General features: G+C 32.9%; 1 protein-coding gene across 2 annotated transcripts in view; it reads left to right on the top strand.

Moving 5' to 3' along the window:
* The window catches only part of LOC114325122 (cadherin-23), a 232,050-nt gene that overhangs the window by 132,520 nt on the left and 76,112 nt on the right, over positions 1-23,418 (top strand). For both annotated transcript variants that reach the window (XM_050650944.1, XM_050650945.1), the window contains exons 15-16: positions 9,795-9,960; positions 16,684-16,843. In XM_050650944.1, coding sequence (XP_050506901.1) covers positions 9,795-9,960; positions 16,684-16,843 — 326 coding nt within the window. The remainder of the gene's footprint in view (positions 1-9,794; positions 9,961-16,683; positions 16,844-23,418) is intronic.

Genomic DNA, 23,418 nt, shown 5'->3' with positions numbered 1-23,418 from the left:
GAGCTTAAATCGAGAAATTTTCGATGAAAAGGTCACTAACGAAATTGTTTTGATTAAAGGACTGACATATCATTGAAACAACAATGACAAATTAAAGCAAAAAAATTTAACTGCATTCAAAATATGCCAAGACGGATACAAGCGGTATTCAAAGTTAAAGGTGACTCAACAAAATATTGAAAAAATAAAAATATGTTATATTTTTATATGTTTTATTGGTATTTATTATTAAATATGATACATTTAACAATAAACAACAATAAACCATTCGAAAATATCACTTATTTTTATTTTTTTAATATTTTGCTGAGCCCCCTCTAACTTTTGATTGCTGCTAGTACCCGTCTTGGCATACTTTAAATGCAGCTAAATTTTTTTTGCTTCAATTTGTCATTGTGGTTTCAACGAAATGTTAGTTCTTTAATCAAAACAATTTCGTTAGTGACCTTTTCATCGGAAATTTCTCGATTTAAAACCTCCCAAATATTTTCCATGATTAAGGTCATGTAATATTTTCGAATATTTTATTGCTGTTTATTATTAAATATATTATAGTTGTGTGTGTGAGAGAGATTCTGGCATCAGACAAAATTTATTTGCCACAAAACATGTAAATTCTTAATTACATTAAATGATTTCATATTGTCTATTTCTAAACTATACCGCTATTTTTGAATTTCTGATAAAATTAATGATGGAATCTAGTACCATCATTAATTTTATCAGAAATTCCAAAATAGCGGTATAGTTTAGAAATAGACAATATGAAATCATTTATAATATAATCATATATTATAGTTAAATAGTTAATGCTTAACATTAACATTGCATAACAAAAACAAAATTAAATTTAAAAATCATATTTTAAACAAAATCTACCTAGTAGAATAGTTGATTTTTGTAAAAATTCAAGGTGGTCATAATAATATGGCCAGGGACCAGTGCTGGTTTAACCTAACTTCGGGCCCTGGGCGCTGAATATTTAGGGGCCCCCTTAATTGCTATTCGTTGTCAGATTTTTTACAAAAAAACACATTCATGTATTTATACCCGTAAAATCCATTCACAATTTTTAGCAAACAAGAAGAATAGCAAACGTAAAAATATTCCAAAAAATACATTTAAAAATGTATAAAAAAAACAGAAAGTTACACAAAAAAAACACATGACAAACAAAAAAATATATTCTAAAAAATACATATGACAAAAATTAGATCACTTTTTGCTTGACTGCTTGATTAGCAATCTGTCAGATAATACTATCACAATTCAGTTGCTCCAGGTCTTCATTTTCTATAATACAATAGTGATATGCGTCTAGATTTTCTTGACCCAAATTTGACGTTAAATATATTTTTGTTCTTTTTAAAGCCGAAAAAGACCGCTCACCTGATGCATTAGAAGTTGGTATCGTGAAATAAACATGCAATAAAGGTAAAATATTGGGAAATGTTACCTTTAGGTACTACAATCTTTATATCCTGGATGATACCAAATTTTATAAATGTTTATTTAACTTTTGGCATAATGTTATAGAATGAGTAATTTCATTATGCAAGTTCTCTTTGGTTTCATCAACATATTTTTTATATTTCACATATAAAGTATTAATTGACGTCTTGACTGCTTCTTTATCTAGCGTAGAAAATCATCTGATGTAACATCTTTGTAGCATATATCCTCGTCTTCGCAAAAAAATATTTTTGGTTCTAGTTCAATTTCGCTTGACATATTTTTTACGTCTTCAACAAATCTCAAAATAGATGTCATTATTTCTACTCCAATTGACACGTTTAAGTCCACAGTTTCTTCACGTTCACGTATTGCTTTTGCATTAACTTGTTCCAAAGTTTTTGTCCAAATCAGTGTCAATACAGCTGTCTCAAAGATTTTATTCTGCAGTGCCTTGGCTTCATTATTTATTGCTAATTTTTCGTCTCTGTTATTGCTTAACTGGAAAAAATAGGTTTGATGGATCCCTAGTTTTGAACTAAAGCATTTACAGCGTCAAAAGTTTCTACAAGCTTTGATTTCATTACTTCCAAAAATTCATTGCAAATTTGGTGAGACAGATAGCTAACTGAATCTTTTCATTTATTCGCATTCCGTTGTAAATGCTCAGCTAAGAAGTAGTCAAATTTAGCGAAGTATACAAGACAACTGTAGTTTCCTTTATGGCGACTCGTTAAATCCTCATTGCATCAACGGAAAGGTAGTCCTTGAGAAGCAAGTCATTTAGTAGTGACAATAACTCTTCTTAGGACGTTTATTCAATAGTTAGCTTAGCATTTTACTTGCTCTTTCAAGACAGCGTCTATAACTCCAATCAATGATGATCTTGTTATTAATGTAACCATAGAGTTCAGAGGAAATTTACTTTCTTCGTGAGATTTGAGCTAAATATTCAAATGTTTCCAGTGGATCCATCCAAACTCAGTTAAACTATATTTTCAATTGAAAATAATTTGCACGGGTAACAATAAACAGCTTTAACACTTGCGCCGTATATTAGCCAATCTCTCTTTTCTTTGAATCCATTGGGGTTTCCTCTATAAAAGTTGCTTTTATTTAATCTTCTATAATAAGCTTTTTCTCCATCTTCAAACATTTTTTATAACGTTCTAAGAAATCACTTTTTGGTTTAAAAGTTTGCAGTTTTTATAAAGTTATCAGTCTTAAAATCAGACCATTTCGAAATCGCAGGTATTTGGTCGTTTTTTTTTCTATTTTGGAAAATACGTAGATTATTTAGCGGACTTTACTTTTCTATTAGTATCACTTAGGAATAGAGGTGAAAATAAGAAATGCTCACAAGCTAGGCGAAAAAACATGTCTAATTGAATTAGAAAACCAAGAGGAAAAAAGAAAAATAATGGAAAAAAAGTACAAGCTAAAAGAAATTAAAGAGCACAAGGTATATATCAACGAAGATACAACCATAAAAGAACGAGATATACAGAAAACAATTAGAAACATTGCCCAGGAAGAAAGAAATAAAGGAAATGAAGTCAAAATTGGAGTAAAAAAAATATGGGTAAATAACATCGAATGGAAGTGGAACGACAAAGAGGGCACAATGATCAAAACAGCATCAAAAAACTAACAAATAACTGTACCATAGGAATAACGTTGACGAAACAAGCACAGAAAAAGGATAGTGATAATACAAAAAAAGGAAACAAGAGGAAAAAAACAAAAACCGGACCAGTGGTGTCATGGCAAAATTAGCAGTGCCGGAACGCACTGCTAATTTTTGTTTACAAAACCTAAATTCTATATTTCTTTTTCTTTCTTTTCTTAACCAGTGTGGGAACGGCGTTCCCACGCGTTCCCACACCATGACACCACTGAACCGGACCAAAAAACAAGAAAACATGTCGAAAAGAATACTTACTTTTAGGAACATGGAATGTAAGAGGCACATATGGCGAAGGTAAACTTAAACATCTTGCGAGAGAAATCGAAAAGTTCCAATTTGACATAGTAGCCTTGCAGGAGACGAAACAGCTGGGAAATGATATATTAGAAATAGAAGATACATTGTTTTTTAACAGCGGTGGAAAGAATCGAATATTAGGCACAGGTTTTATGATAAGAAAAGAACTAAAAGAAGCAATAGTAGAGTTTAAACCGATATCAGACCGCATATGTACTATCAGGATCAAAGGAAAATACCAAAAAATCACCCTCATAAATATTCACGCTCCATCCGAAGAAAAAGATAATGATGTTAAAGAATGTTTCTACAGTGAACTAAACAGAACAATCGAAAGTATACCCAGATATGATATGAAAATTATTTTAGGCGACGCTAATGGCAAAATAGGGAAGGAAGAAGTGTTTAGACCGACAATAGGAAAGCATAGCAAACACAATGAAACTAATGAGAACGGACAATTTCTCATAGATTTCGCAAGAGAAAAAAATATGATCATAATGAGCACATATTTTGAAAGAAAAGAAATACATAAGGAAACATGGATATCACCAGATAGAAAGACTAAAAACCAAATAGATCACGTGCTGATTGAAAAAGAAGAACAGCAATGTATAAAGAAGATAAGAACATACAGAGGACCAGATGCCGACTCTGATCATTACATGGTGGGCATCAAAATGAAACAACTGATACCAGAAAACAAAAACAAAATAAAGGTAAAGAATTATATAAATAAACCAATTCGATTAGCAACAAAGAAAGAGCAAGAAACGTATGGGGAAACAATGGAAAGAGAACTAAAAAAGATACAAACAGAAGAACGAACAGAAAACAACTGGGACATCATAAAGCAAGTAATGAACAAAGCAGCAAAAGAGTGTAATAAACAGGAGAATAAAAAGAGAAAGGAGTGGTTCGACATAGAATGCCAAAACGAAATAGAACTAAGAAAATCATTAAGGATGGAAATGATAATGAAAGAAACGACAGAGACGAAGAATAAATATATAGAGCAAAGAAATAAAGTAAAGAGATTGCTGAGAGAAAAGAAGAGAAAACACGTAGAAAATAAGCTAAAAGAAATAGAAGAGAACTACAGAAATAAAGAAATAAGAAACCTGTATCAAGGTGCCAGAAATGAGAAAAGAGGATACCAACAAAAACCAATATTCGTTAAAAACAAAGCGGGGAATAATATAAGCGGTGAAGCAGAAATAGTAGAGAGATGGAAAGAGTATTTTGACGAGTTACTAAATGGCAAGAATAAGTCAAACCAAAGAGAATACATGGAAGCAGAAGAAGGAAATGAAAACTTAGAAGACATAGAAGATAATTCACCCAGCAAAGAACAAATCGAGGAAATCATAAAAGATTTGAAGAATAACAAATGTCCTGGAAGCGATAATATAACAGCAGAGATGATGAAATATGGTGGAAAATTGCTACACGAGTGGATATACAAGATCATAAAAGAGATATGGAGAATAGAACGGATATCAAAAGATTGGAAGGAAGCAATTATTTGCCCATTACACAAAAAAGGAGACAAAACAGAATGTAGTAATTACAGAGGAGTAGCATTACTAAATACCATATATAAAATCTTATCAAAATCCATAAAAGATAAACTTGAAAAAGAAGCGGAAAATATAATAGGTGAATATCAGTGCGGATTTAGACGAGGAAGAAGCACAACGGACCAAATATTCGTAATCAGAGAATTACAAGCAGAAAGCTATGAACACAACCTACCAACGATAGCGCTATTCATCGATTTCCAGCAAGCGTACGATAGAATAAAGAGGAAGAATTTAAAGCAGGCGCTTGAGGAATTGGGAGTTAGCAGAAAGTTACGCAACATGATACATATTACGTTAGAAAATACCGAAAATAGAGTCAAAATAAACAACCAATCATCAGACACATTTATAGTAAATGAAGGAGTAAGGCAGGGCGATCCTTTGTCATCATTACTCTTTAACTTATGCCTAGAAAAAATAATGCGAGAAGCAAAAATCAATAGAGAAGCACTCCTATATCAAAAACGACACCAAGTTTTGGCATTTGCGGATGATGTGGTGTTGCTTGCAAGAGGAACAAAAGAGCTACAGGAAATAGTACAGAGAATAGTAAAAGCAGCGAAGAAAATGGGACTCCACATAAATGAAACTAAAACAAAATGTATGGAATGGACAGATGGTCAGTTCAGGAATGGACAAAAGCTTAAAGTAGAAGTAGAAGAAGGAACATCATACGAATTCGAAATGGTAGAAAGATTTACATACCTAGGAGCAATAATATCACGTAAACCGAATATTAAAGAAGAAATACAAGCTCGAATAATGGCAGGCAACAAAAGTGTACATGCGCTTAATGGAATGCTGAAAAGCAAGTTTTTATCAAGAAAGGCAAAAATACAGTTATACAAAACAACTATCCAACCAATAGTAACATACTGCAGTGAGACATGGACAATGACAAAAAATGAACAAAGTTTACTGGAGATCTGGGAACGGAAAATCCTGAGGAAGATATATGGAGGAATAATAAGGGACGGTTTATGGTTAAGAAGATCAAATAATGAGTTAAAGGAATTATACAATCAACCTAATATAATAGGAGTGATAAAGGCACAGAGACTTAGATGGCGAGGTCACATAGAAAGGATGCCGAACGCGAGGACTCCAAAAAGGGTACTAAACTACAACATAGCCTCAAAAAAGAGAAAAGGAAGACCGAAAAATAGATGGAAGCAAGAGGTCGAAAAAGATATGGAAAAAATGGGGTTAGAAGGTCAGAGAAGAAAAATGAATAACAGGAAGGAATGGAGAAAAATCACATACCAAGCCAGAGAAGATCTAGGTACCTAAAGAAAAGTAAAAATGAAGAACGAACAAACTTTTCAAGCCATGGGCCTCTAAGGCCTTTAGTGCTATTATATATATATATATATATATATATATATATATATATATATATATATATATATATATATATATATATATATATATATATATATATAAAAGGAACGGGTCCCTACTCCCTACGGGCCCCTAGGCGCCCGCCCCAAGCGCCCAGTGCATAAACCGGCCCTGCCAGGGACTATACGTACATAGAATATGAGAAATAAATGTTTGGATTATCCGTGCATTTCAATTATCCGTGCCAACGTCCGGTCCCGAGGAACACGGATAATCGGGGTTCTACTGTATTACCGAGAGGGCGCCACATACGCTTTTCAGCACTCATTAAATAGGTTTAATTTTTTTTATTACGAACTCTATATAATTTTTGAATCAAAACTTTTGTTCTCTTAATATTTTTACCTTAAAAGGGTATACTAAAATGTATCGCAAATTTCTTCAAATGGAATTTGCGATGTAATGACATAAATATGAGAACTGGCTCATTTATTATGGTTTCAAGTTTATTTTTCGGGTCTAACTAATACAATGATATGCAAAAAATGATGTTGTATCGCAGATTTAAAATGCGTTTATCTCAAAAACAGTTAAGTTTAGCGAGATATTTGTATTATACCTTTTTTAAGTAAAAATATTAAGAGAATAAAAATTTTGATTCAAAAAGTATGTAGAGTGGGTAATAAAAAAATTGAACCTATTAAATGAGCGCTGAAAGGCGTATGTGGCGCCCTCTCGGTAATACATCATTTTTGGTGGCGAATTTAGATTTCTGATCCCAAAAAACCCTCGCCTGCCAAATTTCGTGTTGATATCCCATGCCCGTCAGGATATATTCAAGAATAAATAAAATAAAAGTTTAAATTTGACACCCTGTATCTCGGTTATTATCAATTTTCGTACTAAATAAGTTAGCTTAAATCGACTATTTTAAGCTCAGGAATCTAATGTTAATCTATGGACCATCTTTATTAAACACTCTGTATATGTAGGTCAGACAGAACAGCGTAATGAACCAAAGTTATTTTAAATAGAACACCCTGTATTTTAAAGCATTTAAAGCATGTTTTTTTTTAATATAAAGAGTTTGTAAAAGGTATTTATCATCGGTCTAAAAATACTAATTTCGAATTATTTTCACTTTTATTGAGAAAATAAGGGCAGTGAATTAGGTTTATGGGGTAAAAAAATGTAAATGACACATCACAGTTTTTTTAATGTAATATCATTTTTAAATAATTTAATATCTTTGACAACTACCCATACCATATAGTCCAGAAAGCCACTGCGCATCCGCTAGGAAAAATATTCTGATTCGGATTTTTTGCACAATCTTACTCAAAAAGGACTCCTTTTAACAAATTTGCATGTTGCCAGGACCAAAAAGTGGTGAAAAATTTTTTAAACGTTTTTTTTTTGTTTTTTTCCTAAAATAATTTTTTTTGCATCGAAAAAAGTTTTTTTAGGTTTTTTGGATCATTCCAAACAGAAAAGGTCTAGTGACTTTTCTCTAAAAATGATAGTTTTTGACATATAAGCGATTAAAAATTGAAAAATTGCGAAATCGGCAATTTTTTATTCTCAAAAACTATGTGAAAAAACGAAAATTTGAATGTTGCCAAGGCAGGTAGGTATTCTTTAAACATCGATTGATGAAATCTCAAAGAGTTTTTTGAAATAGAATATTCAAAACTCCTTTGTTTTTTAATTGCTAATCAAGCGTGCCCGACACTATTTTCCACCGTTGCATGTGTATACAGTATGGTGCAAATGAAAGGAATAAATTCGTTTTTTCGTAAACCGGCGACTTTAAGGAAAAATTTCGAAACAGGTCGATTTTTATTTTTAAGTTATGATATTGAGGCATATATGGTATACTAGTGACGTCATCCATCTGGACGTGATGACGTAATCGATGATTTTTTAAATGAGAATAGGAGTCGTGTGCTAGCTCATTTGAAATGTTCTTCAATTCTCTATTCAGTAATATAAACATTTACGTAATTATTTATACAGCGTGTCCAAAAAAATTTTATTAAATTAAATTATTTGACAAAAAAAAGAAGAATGTATGTAATTTATTTAATTCAAAATACATTTCACTGCTTTCAAAAATTAGAAAACAAAGTTAATTTCACAAATAAACATTGTTTTTCGCTTAAATTAAATGTTCAAACTTCCAAGAGGCAGGCGGCAGGCGGGAGCTGGTTTGAACAAAAGCAATGTTTATTTGTGAAATAAACATTTTTTTAGTTTTCAGGTAACAGTAAAATGTATTTTGAATTAAATAAATTACATACATTCTTCTTTTTTTTCAAATATTTTAATTAAAAACTTTTTTGGACACCCTGTATAAATAATTATGTAAATGTTTATATTACTGAATAGAGAATTGAAGAGCCATTCAAATGAGCTAGAACACGTCCCATATTCTTATTTAAAAAAATCATCGATTACGTCATCACGTCCAGATGGATGACGTCACTAGTATACCATATATGCCACAATATCATAACTAAAAATAAAAATCAACCTGTTTCGGGATTTTTTCTTAAAGTCGCCGGTTTACGAAAAAACGAATTTATTCCTTTCATTTGCACCATACTGTATACACATGCAACGGTGGAAAATAGTGTCTCGCACGCTTGATTATCAATTAAAAAACAAAGGAGTTTTGAATATTGTATTGCAAAAAATTCTTCGGGATTTCATCAATCGATGTTTAAAGAATATCTACCTACCTTGGCAACTTCAAATTTTCAGTTTTTCACATAGTTTTTGAGGGTTAAAAATGGCCGATTTCGCAATTTTTCAATTTTTAATCGCTTATATGTCAAAAACTATAATTTTTAGAGAAAAGTCACTAAAGACCTTTTCTGTTTGGAATGATCCAAAACCTAAAAAAAACTTTTTTCCATGCAAAAAAAATAATTTTAGGGAAAAAACAAAAAAAAAACGTTTAAAAAATTTTTGACCACCATTTGGTCCTGGCAACATGTAAATTTGTTAAAAGGAGTCCTTTTTGAGTAAGATTGTGCAAAAAATCCTAATCAGAATATTTTTCCTAGCGGATGCGCAGTGGTTTTCTGGACTAATATACGGTGTGATCATCAATATTTTCAAATGCAAAATTTTGTAATTTTTTAAAATGGGTTACACTGTATATTAGTATTGTATGTTGTAGAAAATATTTTAGCCTTTATTTTGGTATGAGGTACATATTATTTTATATAAACATGTAAATCTATTACATCTTTATAACAGTTAAAGGGTTTTCACCCATATATTTATTTTGGTGGCTCATGAGCACGTTGAAGCAGCACTGATGAAGGAATTTTTATTTCGAAAACATTTTGTGGTGTACCTCGAAAGGGTCTTTTTATTATAGATATATCTTTTATAAGGGATTTTCATTAATTTTTCATTTTTATTAGGTCAAATTGTCATCAATATCCTTGATGTTAACGATAATCCACCATATTTTCCACCTTCTAATGATGACACTCGACAGGTCCAGGAAATGTCTCTGAAAGGAGTATCGGTTGGCTCCATAAAAGCTGTCGATGTTGATTTGAATTCAGAAATTACCTACCATTGCACGTAAGTATTAATAAACATTGCAAGTAAGAAAACAAGAAGTTAAACAGTAATCTAGAAAAATAAACAAATAAGTTTCCAAATGAAGGGAAGGACTCAAAGCAGGGTACCTGGTAAAATCGCAGAGAAGAGGATATGGGACTACTGACGAGGGTAAAAAAATACCCGAAACCGGTATAGACTCACCCGTGTTGAGCTGCCCCCCCCCCCACTTGCAAAAATCAAAAAACAAATAGCCCTGATTTATGAGCTCTCATATTCCGCAAACTAAAAATTTTGAGCTCGTTCCACTGAGCAGGAATTTGATACTTTAGTGGGGGGGGGGGGGGGCTGAGTCAGCCCCCCCACTACTTAAAAATAGGAATATTGAATCGGTTTTTGCGGCAGAATTACGAGCTATTTATGAGCTCTTGAAATTATATAGTTTCGATTTTTGAGCTCATCCCCTTCACCCCCAAACAACCCTTTAATTGATTTAACATAAGAGAAAAATGCTGAGAAAACTTAAAATATATCGTATTGCGGATATAATTCCTATAACTTATATACTCTAAGAATAAACTATTAAATCACGTGCATTTCGATTATTGAGCTACAACCCCTTCGCAAGAAAACCACCCTATCTTCCCGGCTTAAGAGAAAGTTGTACTTAAAATGCATTAAACTAATTATTTGGCGACGACATATCATTGAATAATTTATAAGCTTCCAAATTACGCGAATTTAGATCAGTAAATTACAATTTATTTTGTATAGTGCAGTCACTGAAGGTAAAAATCAACGATTACCTTCAATTTCGGTGAACCTTCATCGATTTTCACGAAAATTGGTCAGTTGTTAGAGGATACGTCAAGAAACAAAGGTGACATGATACCACCTTGCGCCTTTACTCTGAGGGTGGATACCGCCCCTTCTCGGGGGTGAAAATTATTGTATTAAAAATAACTTCACAAATCAATAAAAGAACAAATTAAAAGCAAAATTTATTATATAAAGTTAATAAAATAAGTCAATACTTTTTAAGCTATTAAAGATCAAAGATTTTAATTATTCGTGAAAAAAATGCAAGTAATGAAGCGGTTTTTCGTAAATCACTGAAAAACTGTAAGTTTTTACAAAAAAGTTAATAGTAGTTTAATTCGTAAAGCTTATATTCTAAGAATAAACTCTTAAATCACGCGCCTTTCGATTATAGAGTTACAACCCCTTGGCAAGAAAACCATCCCATATTCCCGGCTTAAGAGAGAGTTGTACTTAAAATAATTTAAATGAATTATTTGGCGACTACATATCGTTTAATAATTTATGAGCTTGCAAAATATACGCATGTCAATTATTGAATTACCATTTTCTTTCTATAGTGCAGTCACTGAAGGTAAAAATCAACTACGACCTTCGATTTCGGTAAATCTCCATTCATTTTCACGAATTAACAATAACAACTTGGGGTTTTAACCTGGGGTATATGTCACCCCTTCTCGGGGGTGAAAATTACTTTATTAAAAATAACCCCACAAATCGAGAGAGGGACAAATTGTAAGCAAAATTTGTTATACAATGTGATTAAAATAAATTAATACTTTTTGAGTTATTAAAGATCAGATATTTTAATTTTTGTGAAAGAAAATGCATGTTTTAAAGCGATTTTTCATAAATTACTCAAAAACTGTAAGTTTTTACAAAAAAGTGTTCATCACTAAAATTGAAGCCAATAAAGAATATAATAAATTGCTTACTTGAAAAACCCTTTAATGTTAATTTAAAGTAAGTTATTGGTAATTAAATGTATATTTTTTTCTGCGACTGTTCAAATCTAAGGATTCAAGCTTAAATAACGGGAAAGAGATGCATTTTATAACACTTAGGTACTAAATACTTATCAAAGTACTTAGAAATACCTATCCAAAATGAGCTCCAGAAAAAGTTGATAGCATCAAAATCCGCTCACCAATTTTCGTGAAAATGCATGCAGATTTACCGAAATCGAAGGTCATAGTTGATTTTTACCTTCAGTGACTGCACTATAGAAAGAAAATGGCAATTCAATAATTGAGATGCGTATATTTTGCGAGCTCATAAATTATTAAACGATATCTAGTCGACAAATAATTAATTTAAATTATTTTAAGTACAACTCTCTCTCTCTTAAGCCGGGAATATGGGATGGTTTTCTTGCGAAGGGGTTGTATCTCAATAATCGAAAGGTGCGTGATGATTTAAGAGTTTATTCTTAGAATATAAGCTATACGAATAAAACTACTATTAACTTTTTTGTAAAAACTTACAGTTTTTCAGTGATTTACGAAAAACCGCTTCAAAACATGCATTTTTTTCACGAATAATTAAAATTTTTGATCTTTAATAACTTAAAAAGTATTGACTTATTTTAATCACTTTATATAATACATTTTGCTTATAATTTGTTCTTTTATAGATTTGTGTAGTTATTTTTTATAAAATAATTTTTCACCCCCGAGAAGGGGCGGTATCCACCCTCAGGGTAAAGGCGCAAGGTGGTATCATGTCACCTTTGTTTCTTGAGGTATCCTCTAACCACTGACCAATTTTCGTGAAAATCGATGAAGGTTCACCGAAATTGAAGGTAATCGTTGATTTTTACTTTCAGTGACTTATATAAAATAAATTGCAATTTACTGATTTAAATGCGCGTAATTTGAAAGCTTATAAATTATTAAATGATATGTAGTCGCCAAGTAATTAATTTAATGCATTTCAAGTACAACTTTCTCTTAAGCCGGGAAGATAGGGTGGTTTTCTTGCGAAGGGGTTGTAGCTCAATAATCGAAATGCACGTGATTTAATATTTTATTCTTAGAGTATATACGCTGTAGGAATTATATCCTCAATACGATATATTTTAAGTTTTCTCAGTTTTCTCGTTTTTTAATTTTTGCAAGTGGGGGGGGGGGCAGCTCAACACGGGTTATAGACTCTTCCTGAACTCTTCGATTTAACTAGACGCAGGGGTCGGCAACCTTTTTCGGATGGCGGGCCATGTTCAAAATAAAACCTTTTATGCGGGCCGCATATTCAAATATAACTTAAATAGTCTTCGTCTTCTTCAGTCTTTTTGTATCCACTCCTGGACAAAGGCCTCCAATGAGTTCTTCACTTCTCTCTGTTTTATATTATTTAGTGTCAGTTACTTGTGCTTTGATATCGTCTAGCCATCGTTGTTGTGGTCTTCCACTACTAAGACTTGCTCGTCTGGTATCCGATGTATAATGTTTATCGTCCACATTTCGTAGTTTTGTCATGTCACGTGTCCTACTAGTTTCATTTCATTTGCGCAATTCTTCCAATTACATCCTCCACCTTCGTCCTGCTTCATATGTCCTTATTTTCGTATATGTTTTTCCAAAGAAACTCGTAAAATAGCTCATTCGATGGACCTGTGTTTTTCTTACAGAGTGAGTTTTATGTATGGAACGCCTCAATTATCTTGGAAACGGCTTGCACGATTTTTATAAATTTTGGTATGTAGTAAGGGTCTTGTGGTACGGCCGATATTATGGTGGTATTTACATTGTTTTCGGATCTTCCATTTTTCTGAAAATCTAATGAACTTTCTTATTTGAAATGGGACACCCTGTATATTTTTTGCGTTTTGAAGTCCTTAAGAAATGCTGATTATTTTTTATGAAATATTCTCTATACCTAAATGCCATAATTTCGTCGTTATTGCTATTTTTATTTAACAAAAAATTTAAAACAAGTTATAAAAATTAATTTTCTCGGCCCGACCAGACATTATTTTAGGTTCTTTGGACCATTTTAAATAAAAAAGGTCCCTTGTAATATTTCTCTAAATTCGATCGTTTTTGAATAGTTATAAACAATTTTATACTGAAAAAACGAAAACTGACGGTTAACAAGGCTCAAAATCCCAAGTAAAAAATATTACTTTTGTAATTACAACCTAAATTCAAGTTCAAACCTTATTATAAGCAGTTTGGGCTTATTTCATTTTAAAAGATTGTTTTTTAGTTAATACATCATGATCGCCCGTTCTCTCATAAGCGATTCATTTAAACTCTTCTTAAAAAATAATATCTTAGAATAAAACATGCCAAAAATTCTCATGGGAAGCTGATAGAAGAAGTCTTTAAATTTAATTTAGGCTCTTCGTGATTTCAAAAATGTTTTTTATTTATGTTTTTGAGCATTGAAAATCGTCATTTTTCGTTGTTTTCAGTATTAAATTGTTTATAACTCAAAAACGTTCAAACGTACAAAAACGTTCATTGTTTTCAGAATTAAATTGTTTATAACTTTAGAGAAGGATTTTAAAGAACATTTTTTGTTAAATAAATGTAGCAATAACTCCGAAATTTAGCATTTAGGTATAGGGAATATTACATAAAAAATAATCAGTTTTTAAGGACTTCAAAACGCAAAAAAATGTGTCCTATTTGAAATAAAAAAAGTTCATCAGACTTTCAGAAAAAACGGAAGATCTGACAACAATGTAAATACCACCATAATATCGGACGTATCACAAGACCTTTACATACCAAAATTTATAAAAATCGTGCAAGCCGTTTCTATGATAATTGAGGCGTTCCATACATAAAACTCACTCTGTATATTCATTTTTCATCTGTTTTAAGACATTTATAACTTCCTCGTTAGTAATTTTGGTAGTGTAATTTCAGATCCTACATTTAATGTTTCCATACCGTGGTTTTGCTACGCTGAATGAGTAGGTATAATTCTGTATAAATAGTAATCTTCAACAATATTTTTTATTATCTTATTTTTGTCCTTTTAGTGATTCCATTTTTATCTTTTATCTATCTATTTAGAGTTTTTAACACTTTCAAACTCTTGTTTTTCTCTATAATATTTTCGATTTGTTCGGTATTGTTGTCCCTGATGTTGTCTTGTCTTATTCTTTTTCTTATTGCCTTATTAAGTTTTTTATATTCTGGTTAATTTCGGTCCATGCAACTTCTGTCCTTAATCGTCTGTTGTGTTTTTGTCTTTAATTTTTTATTTTTCCTAAATTTGTTGATTTTTCCTAAAATTGTATTAGTGCTTTGGCGGGCCGCACAAAAAGTTGCAAAGGGCCGCATGCGGCCCGCGTGCCGCAGGTTGCCGACCCCTGAACTAGAGTATAATGCTGTTGCACTTTCGGATTGCAAATAATTTGAAAATGTTTATACAGTTTTAATTCATTTACTCTTTTGTTGAGTACTAAGGACTCTTTCTTGTTGGTACTTTTACCACGCTGAGCTGATGGGACGTGAATTATTTAAAATTCCCTCATCTTAATTTCCTCGGCACCCTGTATGATTTATAGTTTTTGAAAATCACGGGAGGTTGTAACCAAAGAAAGTATTCCACCTGTTGTCAATCTGGTGGTACGGAGGCGATATTTATTGTCGTTTTCGGCGCTACTTCAATTGATAACTTATTTTAAAATAAGTTTCCGTTTGACATAACTATTCGCTCCGTGCGTGACCATGGTGTCACGCACGGATATCTATATAGAAAAAAAACTTCATTTCTTTGTCATTCCCCCCCCCCCTTGGTCATCCGTGTAACAAAAAAAGGTTGGTCATCGGAAGGTTAAATCATATCCTAAATTTCAAAGCAATGGTGAAACAGTTTAAAAGTTATTTAATTTGTTTATCTCAAATGAATTTTTTTTGCAACACTGTGTCAGAAAATAATGAAGTTACAGTAATACTTTGGATAGCTTATGAAAAAAGAAGATTTACACTATTAATTTAATTAAAAAAATGACAAAAAATAATTCTAAATATTGCAAAATTATTTTGCAAGAACATGCGAATTAAAAAGGGGGGGGCTAACTTCGTCCCTAATTGGACGATTGGACAATTGTTTTTCTTTCTAAATGTGTGTAAAAATTCAGTCTTTCTAAATACGAAAAAATAATTTTTCTAGGGGTAACGGTTAAAAAGTTATTCTAATTGTTTATAAGTAATCAAAAAATCGACGTTTTTGCAAAAATTTTACACTGATTAAAATTACTTTTTGTCATTTTTTTTTAAATTAAATTAATAGTATATGTTCTTCTTTCATAAACTGGCCGAAGTATTACTGTAACCTCATCATGATTTTCTGACTTATAGTGTTGCAAAAAAAAATAAATTTGGGATAAACAAATTAAATAACTTTTAAACTATTTGACCAATTGCTTTGAAATTTAAAATATAATTTAAACACAAGAAGTCTCAGCATTCCGTGTAATAAGAAGGTTCTAACTTAATTTTTATATAAGTTATGAAAATTTATAAAATCTCAAAATTTATGGCTTATTTTGCAATTTTCTAAGCAACAAATAAGGATAGACATATTCAGCGAACGCCATATTGAAGTCTTTTACATGATTTATGAGTTTCTTATTCTAAATTTGTTTAGAATTCTTCACTTTTTAGTAATAGACGAAAAAAGCGAAAATTTACCAGTTTTTGATCTTCATTTGTTTATAACTAAGTATATCATCAAAATCGGCTACAGGAAAGATAAAGATTATTAATATAGATGTCCATACTACTCAAAAAATTTGGTTTCGGCCTGGAGGGAGAAGTGTCACGAGAAAAATCTTATTTCTCTGGACTATTTTTGCCTGCTGTGAATCGAAATATTTTGTTACCATGTATATTTTAAAGAAATTAATATTATGTTTTATATCAGAGTTTACATATTTTTGGTTTCTATGTAGTAGCTTATTTTTAGGCCCGAATATGAAAAGTTTGACTGGGTCGATGTAAATCTTACAACTGGCGCCATAACTGTAAAGAACGATAAACAAGTTGACGCAGACACAGACAAAACGTATTATTTCAACTATACTTGTTGGGCTCATGATGGTGTGTTCTTTTCCAAACCGTTAGACGTAAGTATTGTAGCTTTTTTATTAAATAAAGCTATCGGTTCATTTAAGTATATCATCATCATTTGTCGCATTCAAGAGACGAAAAAGTGACGGAGCGGTTCCACAACTGTTGGAAATTCGTTCTCTGAATGTGGCGCTACTTGCGGAACGTGTTACGGAACGGTCCCCATGACAGTGAGTGAGCTCATTTTAATTCCGTTACGTCTGTCCAACGTATGCTACTTTTGTAAATTTGTCAATGGACTTGTTGAAAGATGGGGTCAAAAGTCAAATACTAATTATCAATTGGAAAATAGCGCAGACTGACCGCAGACCATAAACAACCAATGGTGTTTGGTTTGACCATGATTATGAAGTAAAATACTTCAGTATGAAGTCAATACGTTAAAAGACTTTAACGCTAAAGTTGGACAAAAGATGACACAAAACATCACCGGAAAATTTGGCTTGGGAGAGAGAAACAAAAAGGTGAGCGTCTAATAGAATTCAGCCAAGAAAATGACTTCGTCATTACAAATACATGGTTTCAACTTCCAGAAAGACGTCTCTACACGTGGAAATTCCCTCAAGAGACATCAAGGTAGAATAGTACGGAATCAAATAGACTACATCCTAATAAACCATCGATTTCGGAACAATATTAAAGATGTAAATACTTACCCCAACGCTGATATAAACTCATAATTTACTCTGGTCCAAAATACAAATCAAATAAAAGAAACTAACAAAGCCAACCAAGCCTAGTAAGATATATCTCGACCCCCTTAAAAACCCCCAAACGCGCGAACACATATCACAGCAGATAAATAGTAAAATGCACAGAATGTCAAATATGCCAAACGAAAACAGAACTGCTGGCAAAAAATGTTGGCAAAAAATGACTGGATGAACCAAGAAATTCTAGACCTGATTGAAGTTCGACGAAAATACAAAAATAAAAATATTATCAAAAACTGCGAAATCAACAAACTCATAAAAAGAAAAGTTAGGGGTTAAGTGGAAGAATTGGGGTTAAGTGGAAGAATATTTTTGTTGTGTCTTTAGAACACAGCAAAAATAAACTTCGACCTCTACTTTAGAGAATGTACAGTTTGTTATACTTATTATTTTTTGGACATAAAAGTCGGTTTATTATTATTATCCAGATTTAGCTATACGGCTCACACTCCCTCTAAGGGGAAAATTGACTCATCCCAGATACCTACGGTATCAAAAGGATTGAGCTCTGGTGGGACTCTTTCCGTGTTATCGAGCCCTAGGTGACTTGGAATGCAGGTGTATCTCCCAAAAATGTTCGTACACTTCTGGCCGTCGCAAGTAGTACAGCTTTCTGCATGGTCTTATAAAGATGTTCATTGAGACCCAGCTTTTTTATGTTTTCGAGGAGGGTCTTTGGAATGACTCCAGTAGTAGACATAACAATAGGTATCGTCTGGGTACTTTGCATTCTCCATTGTCTCCGTATTTGAATTTCCAGATCTCTATACTTGGCGATCTTTTCAGTAAATTTACTACGTAGATTATTGTTGTTAGGTATCGCCACATCAATTAGTGTTGTTTGTCTTGTTAATTTATTATCTAGTACGAGATCTGGTCTATTATGTGCCACTGTTTGGTCTGTGAGCACACTGCGGTCCCAGTATAGCTTGTAGTTGCCATCCTCAAGCATACTCTCAGGAACGTATTGATAATATGGGAGATGGTCCGTTTGGAGAAGTCCCAACTTGTTAGCTATCTCTTGATGAAGGATTTTTCCCACTGCGTCATGCCGTTCCTTGTATTCAGTTGCAGCAAATGCCTGGCAGCCCCCTGTAATATGTTGGATGGTTTCTTGGGCTTAACATCCATATCGGCATCTGTCGTTTTGAACCTGAGGGTCTTTGACGATATATTTCAGGTAATTTCTGGTTGGTATAACCTGATCCTGAATGGCCAGTAATGAACCCTCCGTTTCAGGGAACATCTTTCCTGATGTCAGCCAATAGTTCGACGCTGTATTGTCGACATAGTCTTGGCTGACCTCATTTGGATGTCGCCCGTGCAGAGGTTTACCCATCCAGGCGCGCAGTTTTTCGTCCTTAGTAAGGTGGTTTAAGCGCATTTCTGGTTCCCTCAGTTTGATCGGTGTTGTGTCATCTACTGCGCAAATTGCGCGGTGTAGAGTAGATGTCTCAGCCTGCATCTGAAAATAAGTTCTTAAATTAGCAATTTGTTTATCTAATTGCTCACCTATATCCATAAGTCCTCTTCCTCCTAAATACCGGGGTAATGTCGTTCGTTCTACTCCACTTTTAGGGTGGTGTTTTTGTGCCATTGTGAGGTGTGTTCGTACTTTTCGCTGAAGATTTTCTATATCCGTTTTTGTCCACTTAATACCAAATTAATAGCTAACCGCGGAACAAGCGTAGGTGTTTAGTGCCTTAAACAAATTTTTACTGTTAAGCTGTGAACGAAGCAGCTGTTTTACCCTTCTTATAAACTCAGTAGTTATCTCAGTTTTCATTTGCTTATGGTCAATTTTCCGCGCCTGCTTTACTCCAAGATATTTGTACATATCGTTGTCGCCCATAGCCTCGATGTTCTGGCCATTTTGCATATCGAATCCACAATTATTATTATTAATATTATTATTATTATTAAAAATTAAACAGGTCAAGGAATCCTGGCTCGAGAATTCATGTAAAGAAATTGAAGACCTCCAAAAAAGAATGACAGTTTCAACCTCCACAAGAAACTTAAATATACCTCCGGAATTAGGAAACAGAAAAATGCTCACGTACTTAAAACCGCAGACGGAAATATTTGTGATCACGAACAACAGTGCAAAGAATGGGAGATACACATCAGTGACGTTTTTGACGATGCTTCTCGAGAAAATGCTCCAAATACTACCTGTGACAACCAATGAGATAGAGGTCCCACTATTTACACTGAAGTCGGAAGTCATAAAAGCAATACCACAAGCCAAAAACAATAAAGCACCTGGGCCAGATGCAATCTCTGTTTAGCTACTTAAACTTTTAGATGAGGAAAATATTACCTACTTGACTACATACTTTCTTCAACAAAATTTACGACAAAGGAAAAATACCAGATGATTGGTTGGAGTCACTGCTTATAACATTACCAAAGAAAAGCAGGCCCGCCAAATGTAGCGATTTTAGACTAATCAGTTTGATGAGTCACACACTTAAGATACTTTTACGTATTATACAAAACCGAGTATTCCTTCTATGCAAAACTAGAATGGGTAATAAGCAATTTGGATTTAGAAATGGTATAGGAACTAGAGAAGCACTGTTTTGTATGCGCGTTCTCTTACAAAACAGTTGTGAATTCCGAAAGAATGTTTATGTTTGTTTTATCGACTTCGAGAAGGCATTCGACCGAGTCAAACATGATACACTTTTCGATTGCCTGCAGGCAGCAGGCAGCCACTACGATATAAGACTGCTGAAATACTTATATTACAATCAACTAACGTCTATCCAAATTGGAGACAGTCGTACTGAAAAACTACCGATAAAACGTGGAGTACGACAAGGTTGTGTTTTATCACCCACCCTTTTTAATCTGCACTCTGAAGAAATCTTTAGGGAGGCTTTGGATGACAGACAAGAGGGAGTAAGGCTAGGCGGAGAAGTAATCAACAATATTAGATACGCTGACGATATACAGCCATTCTTGCTGAAAATTTACAAGTTCTTCAGACCCTACTAAATCTAGTCAGTGAAGCAAGTTATCGGAAAGGCCTTAAAATCAACATTTCAAAAACAAAGTGGATGGTGGTTGAAAAGATTAATATAGATCAAGGTCAGCTTTCTCTTGATGGAGAGGAGTTAGAACGGGTTAATCATTTCAAGTACCTTGGCAGCTGGTTAAATGTAAATTGTGACTCTGATGAAAAGATAATAACTAGGATCGAAATATCACGAAATGCTTTTATGACCTGGAAACCAGTTTTATGTAACAGAAACCTGTCGATGAATATTCGAAGGAAAGTCCTGAAATGTTATGTGTGGTCTATCCTATTGTATGGTTGTGAGACATGGACGTTAAAAACCACAATGCTAAACACAATAGAAGCATTCGAATTGTGGTGCTATCGACGAATCCTAAAGATATTCCACACTTCCAATAAATATGTTCTTCAAATCATGAATTCGGAACGTCTGCTCATAAGCATCATAAAGAGGAGAAAAACAGAATACTTCGGCCATATAATTCGAGGACCTAAATACCATCTGCTTCGCCTTATAATACAAGGAAAAGTGGAGGGAAAGAGATGGATTGATCGAAAGAAACTTGAATGGCTGCGTAATATTAGACAATGGTGTGGCTGCACAGTAGAAGAATTATTTCGCGCAGCAGCCGATAGAGAGAGGTTTCAGATAATTGTAAACATGATAACGGTCAACGTCTGAATCATACACGGTACCTAAAGAAGAAGATGAAGTAAAAAACAATTTATTGTGCCGAGGCAAGTATATAACCTCACAGATATAAGAAAGTGATAGACTGTCACGAATTTAGGAGGCGGAGCGTTCACAAGATGAAACACAATCGTTACTGCTGCATTGGGAACTGCTCCCTCACTTTTTTGTTTCCTGAATGCAATCATTGCCTCTACAACCCATGGGGGTCTTAGCTTGTTCCAGAATCAGCTTCCATTCCTTCCTATCCTTCGCATCGGTTTTCCAATTTCGTACTCTTAATACTCCTAAGTCACATGAAGAGAAGTATCCATACTTACTCAAATGTGGTCTCGAGGTAAACCAATTACAAAAAACTCGAAGATGTACCACGAGTACATCTTCGAGTTTTTTGTAATTGGTTCACTCCTAAGTCATCTTCCACCTGGTCCTTGAATCGTACTCTGGGCCTGCCTCTTCTCTTCACTTCATCCGGTCTTTGGTTATAAATGTGTGTTTCGACGGCTCACCTCATTCATTCTCTCTAATGCTGGGTCCAGAGTAACGTCTAATGCCGTTTATTAACGCATTATTTGCATTACAGAAATGACAAATAATGCGTTAATAAACGACATTAGACGTTACTGTGTTTCAGCATTATAGTGGAGTCAATGAAGGTTTTCACCTCCGATTTCGTTGAGCCTCCATCGATTTTCATGAAAATTGGTAAGTATGTAGAGGATACCTCAAGAATCAAAGGTGACATGGCGCCAACTTGCGCTTTTACCCTGGGGGGATGCCACCCCTTCTCGGGGGTGGAAATTGTTTTATTAAAAATAATACCACTAATCGATAGAGGGACAAATTATAAGTAAAATTTGTTATATGAAGTTATTCCAATAAATCAATAGTTTTTGAGTTATTAAAAGTTTTGATTTTTCCTGAAAAAAATCCATGTTTTAAAGCAGTTTTTCATAAATAACTCAAAAACCATAAGTTTCTTTAAAAAAGTTGTTATTACCAAAATCGAAGATAATATATAAATAAATAAGCTCCTTATTCGAAAAATCCTTTATTACATATACAAAGTGAGTTATATGCAATTGAATGTATATTTTTTTTCCGCGAGTACTCAAATCTTAGTATTCAAGCTTAAATAACAGGAAAACGAGGCACTTTGTTAAATATAGATACTAAACATTTTAATAAAGTACCTAAAGTTAACTATCAAAAAGCTATATAAAAAGTCGATAGCATCAAAATTAAGCAAGTTATGATGGAAATAAGAGGACCCTTTCAGATTTTTTAGGGAAGAATGAAAAATGAAACATACGTCATTTCCACAAAAATTAAAATTTATAGTAACCCATTTAAAACTTTATTTATTTTAACATGAGTAATAACTTCAACAATTTTGACCGGTTTAGAATGCATATTTTTGAAAAAAAAATACAATTAAACAAAATTGGAATTTTTCAAATTTTCGTGAATTTCATTTTCTTTTGATAATAACTCCAAAAATACTCGATATACTTAAAAAATGGTTGAGAACAAAATTTTAGTTTTAACTTTATTTAAGCTTTTTCTTTTTTTAATATTTTTTTACGACAAAAAATAACCGAGATAGAAACATTTAAAACCTAAATTTTACTGCGAGAACCATGTAAACGGGGCCATTTCACCTTGTATTAAAAAAAAATAAAGGATTTAGAAAATCATGTTTAATACAGTGTTATAGACCGTTTACTTAGCTCTGTAATGGTTTTTGGATAAATCTTATATTTCAAAAATTAACTGAGTTATTTTAAAAAAACCAATAACATTTTCTTTGAAAAAATTTTATAGCGGAGATTTTGTATGTATATAGGTTGTGGGAAGTCCAATTAGTCGTTTGTTGTAGGAGATACGAAAAAAGTTTATTTAGGTGAGATTGGGGCATAGATAATATCAGAATTTAAATACATTTCCAAATATACAGGGCCACCCATATTAACAGGGTGAAACAAAATTATCTTTTGTTTAATGGAACACCCTGTATATTTTTACATTTTTGGATTCTCCTCTATGTTTTATTTCTTAAAATATCAGGTTTTGTGATGTTATACGAAGTAGTTTAGACGATAATTACGTTTTTTTTTTCAAATTTCATAGCAATATTCACCC

Source organism: Diabrotica virgifera, chromosome 5 (genome assembly GCF_917563875.1).
Source record: "Diabrotica virgifera virgifera chromosome 5, PGI_DIABVI_V3a".
NCBI classification, from domain to species: domain Eukaryota; kingdom Metazoa; phylum Arthropoda; class Insecta; order Coleoptera; family Chrysomelidae; genus Diabrotica; species Diabrotica virgifera.
The sequence above is the reverse complement of the archived record's forward strand: the minus strand, read 5'-3'. Positions and strand labels throughout refer to the sequence as shown.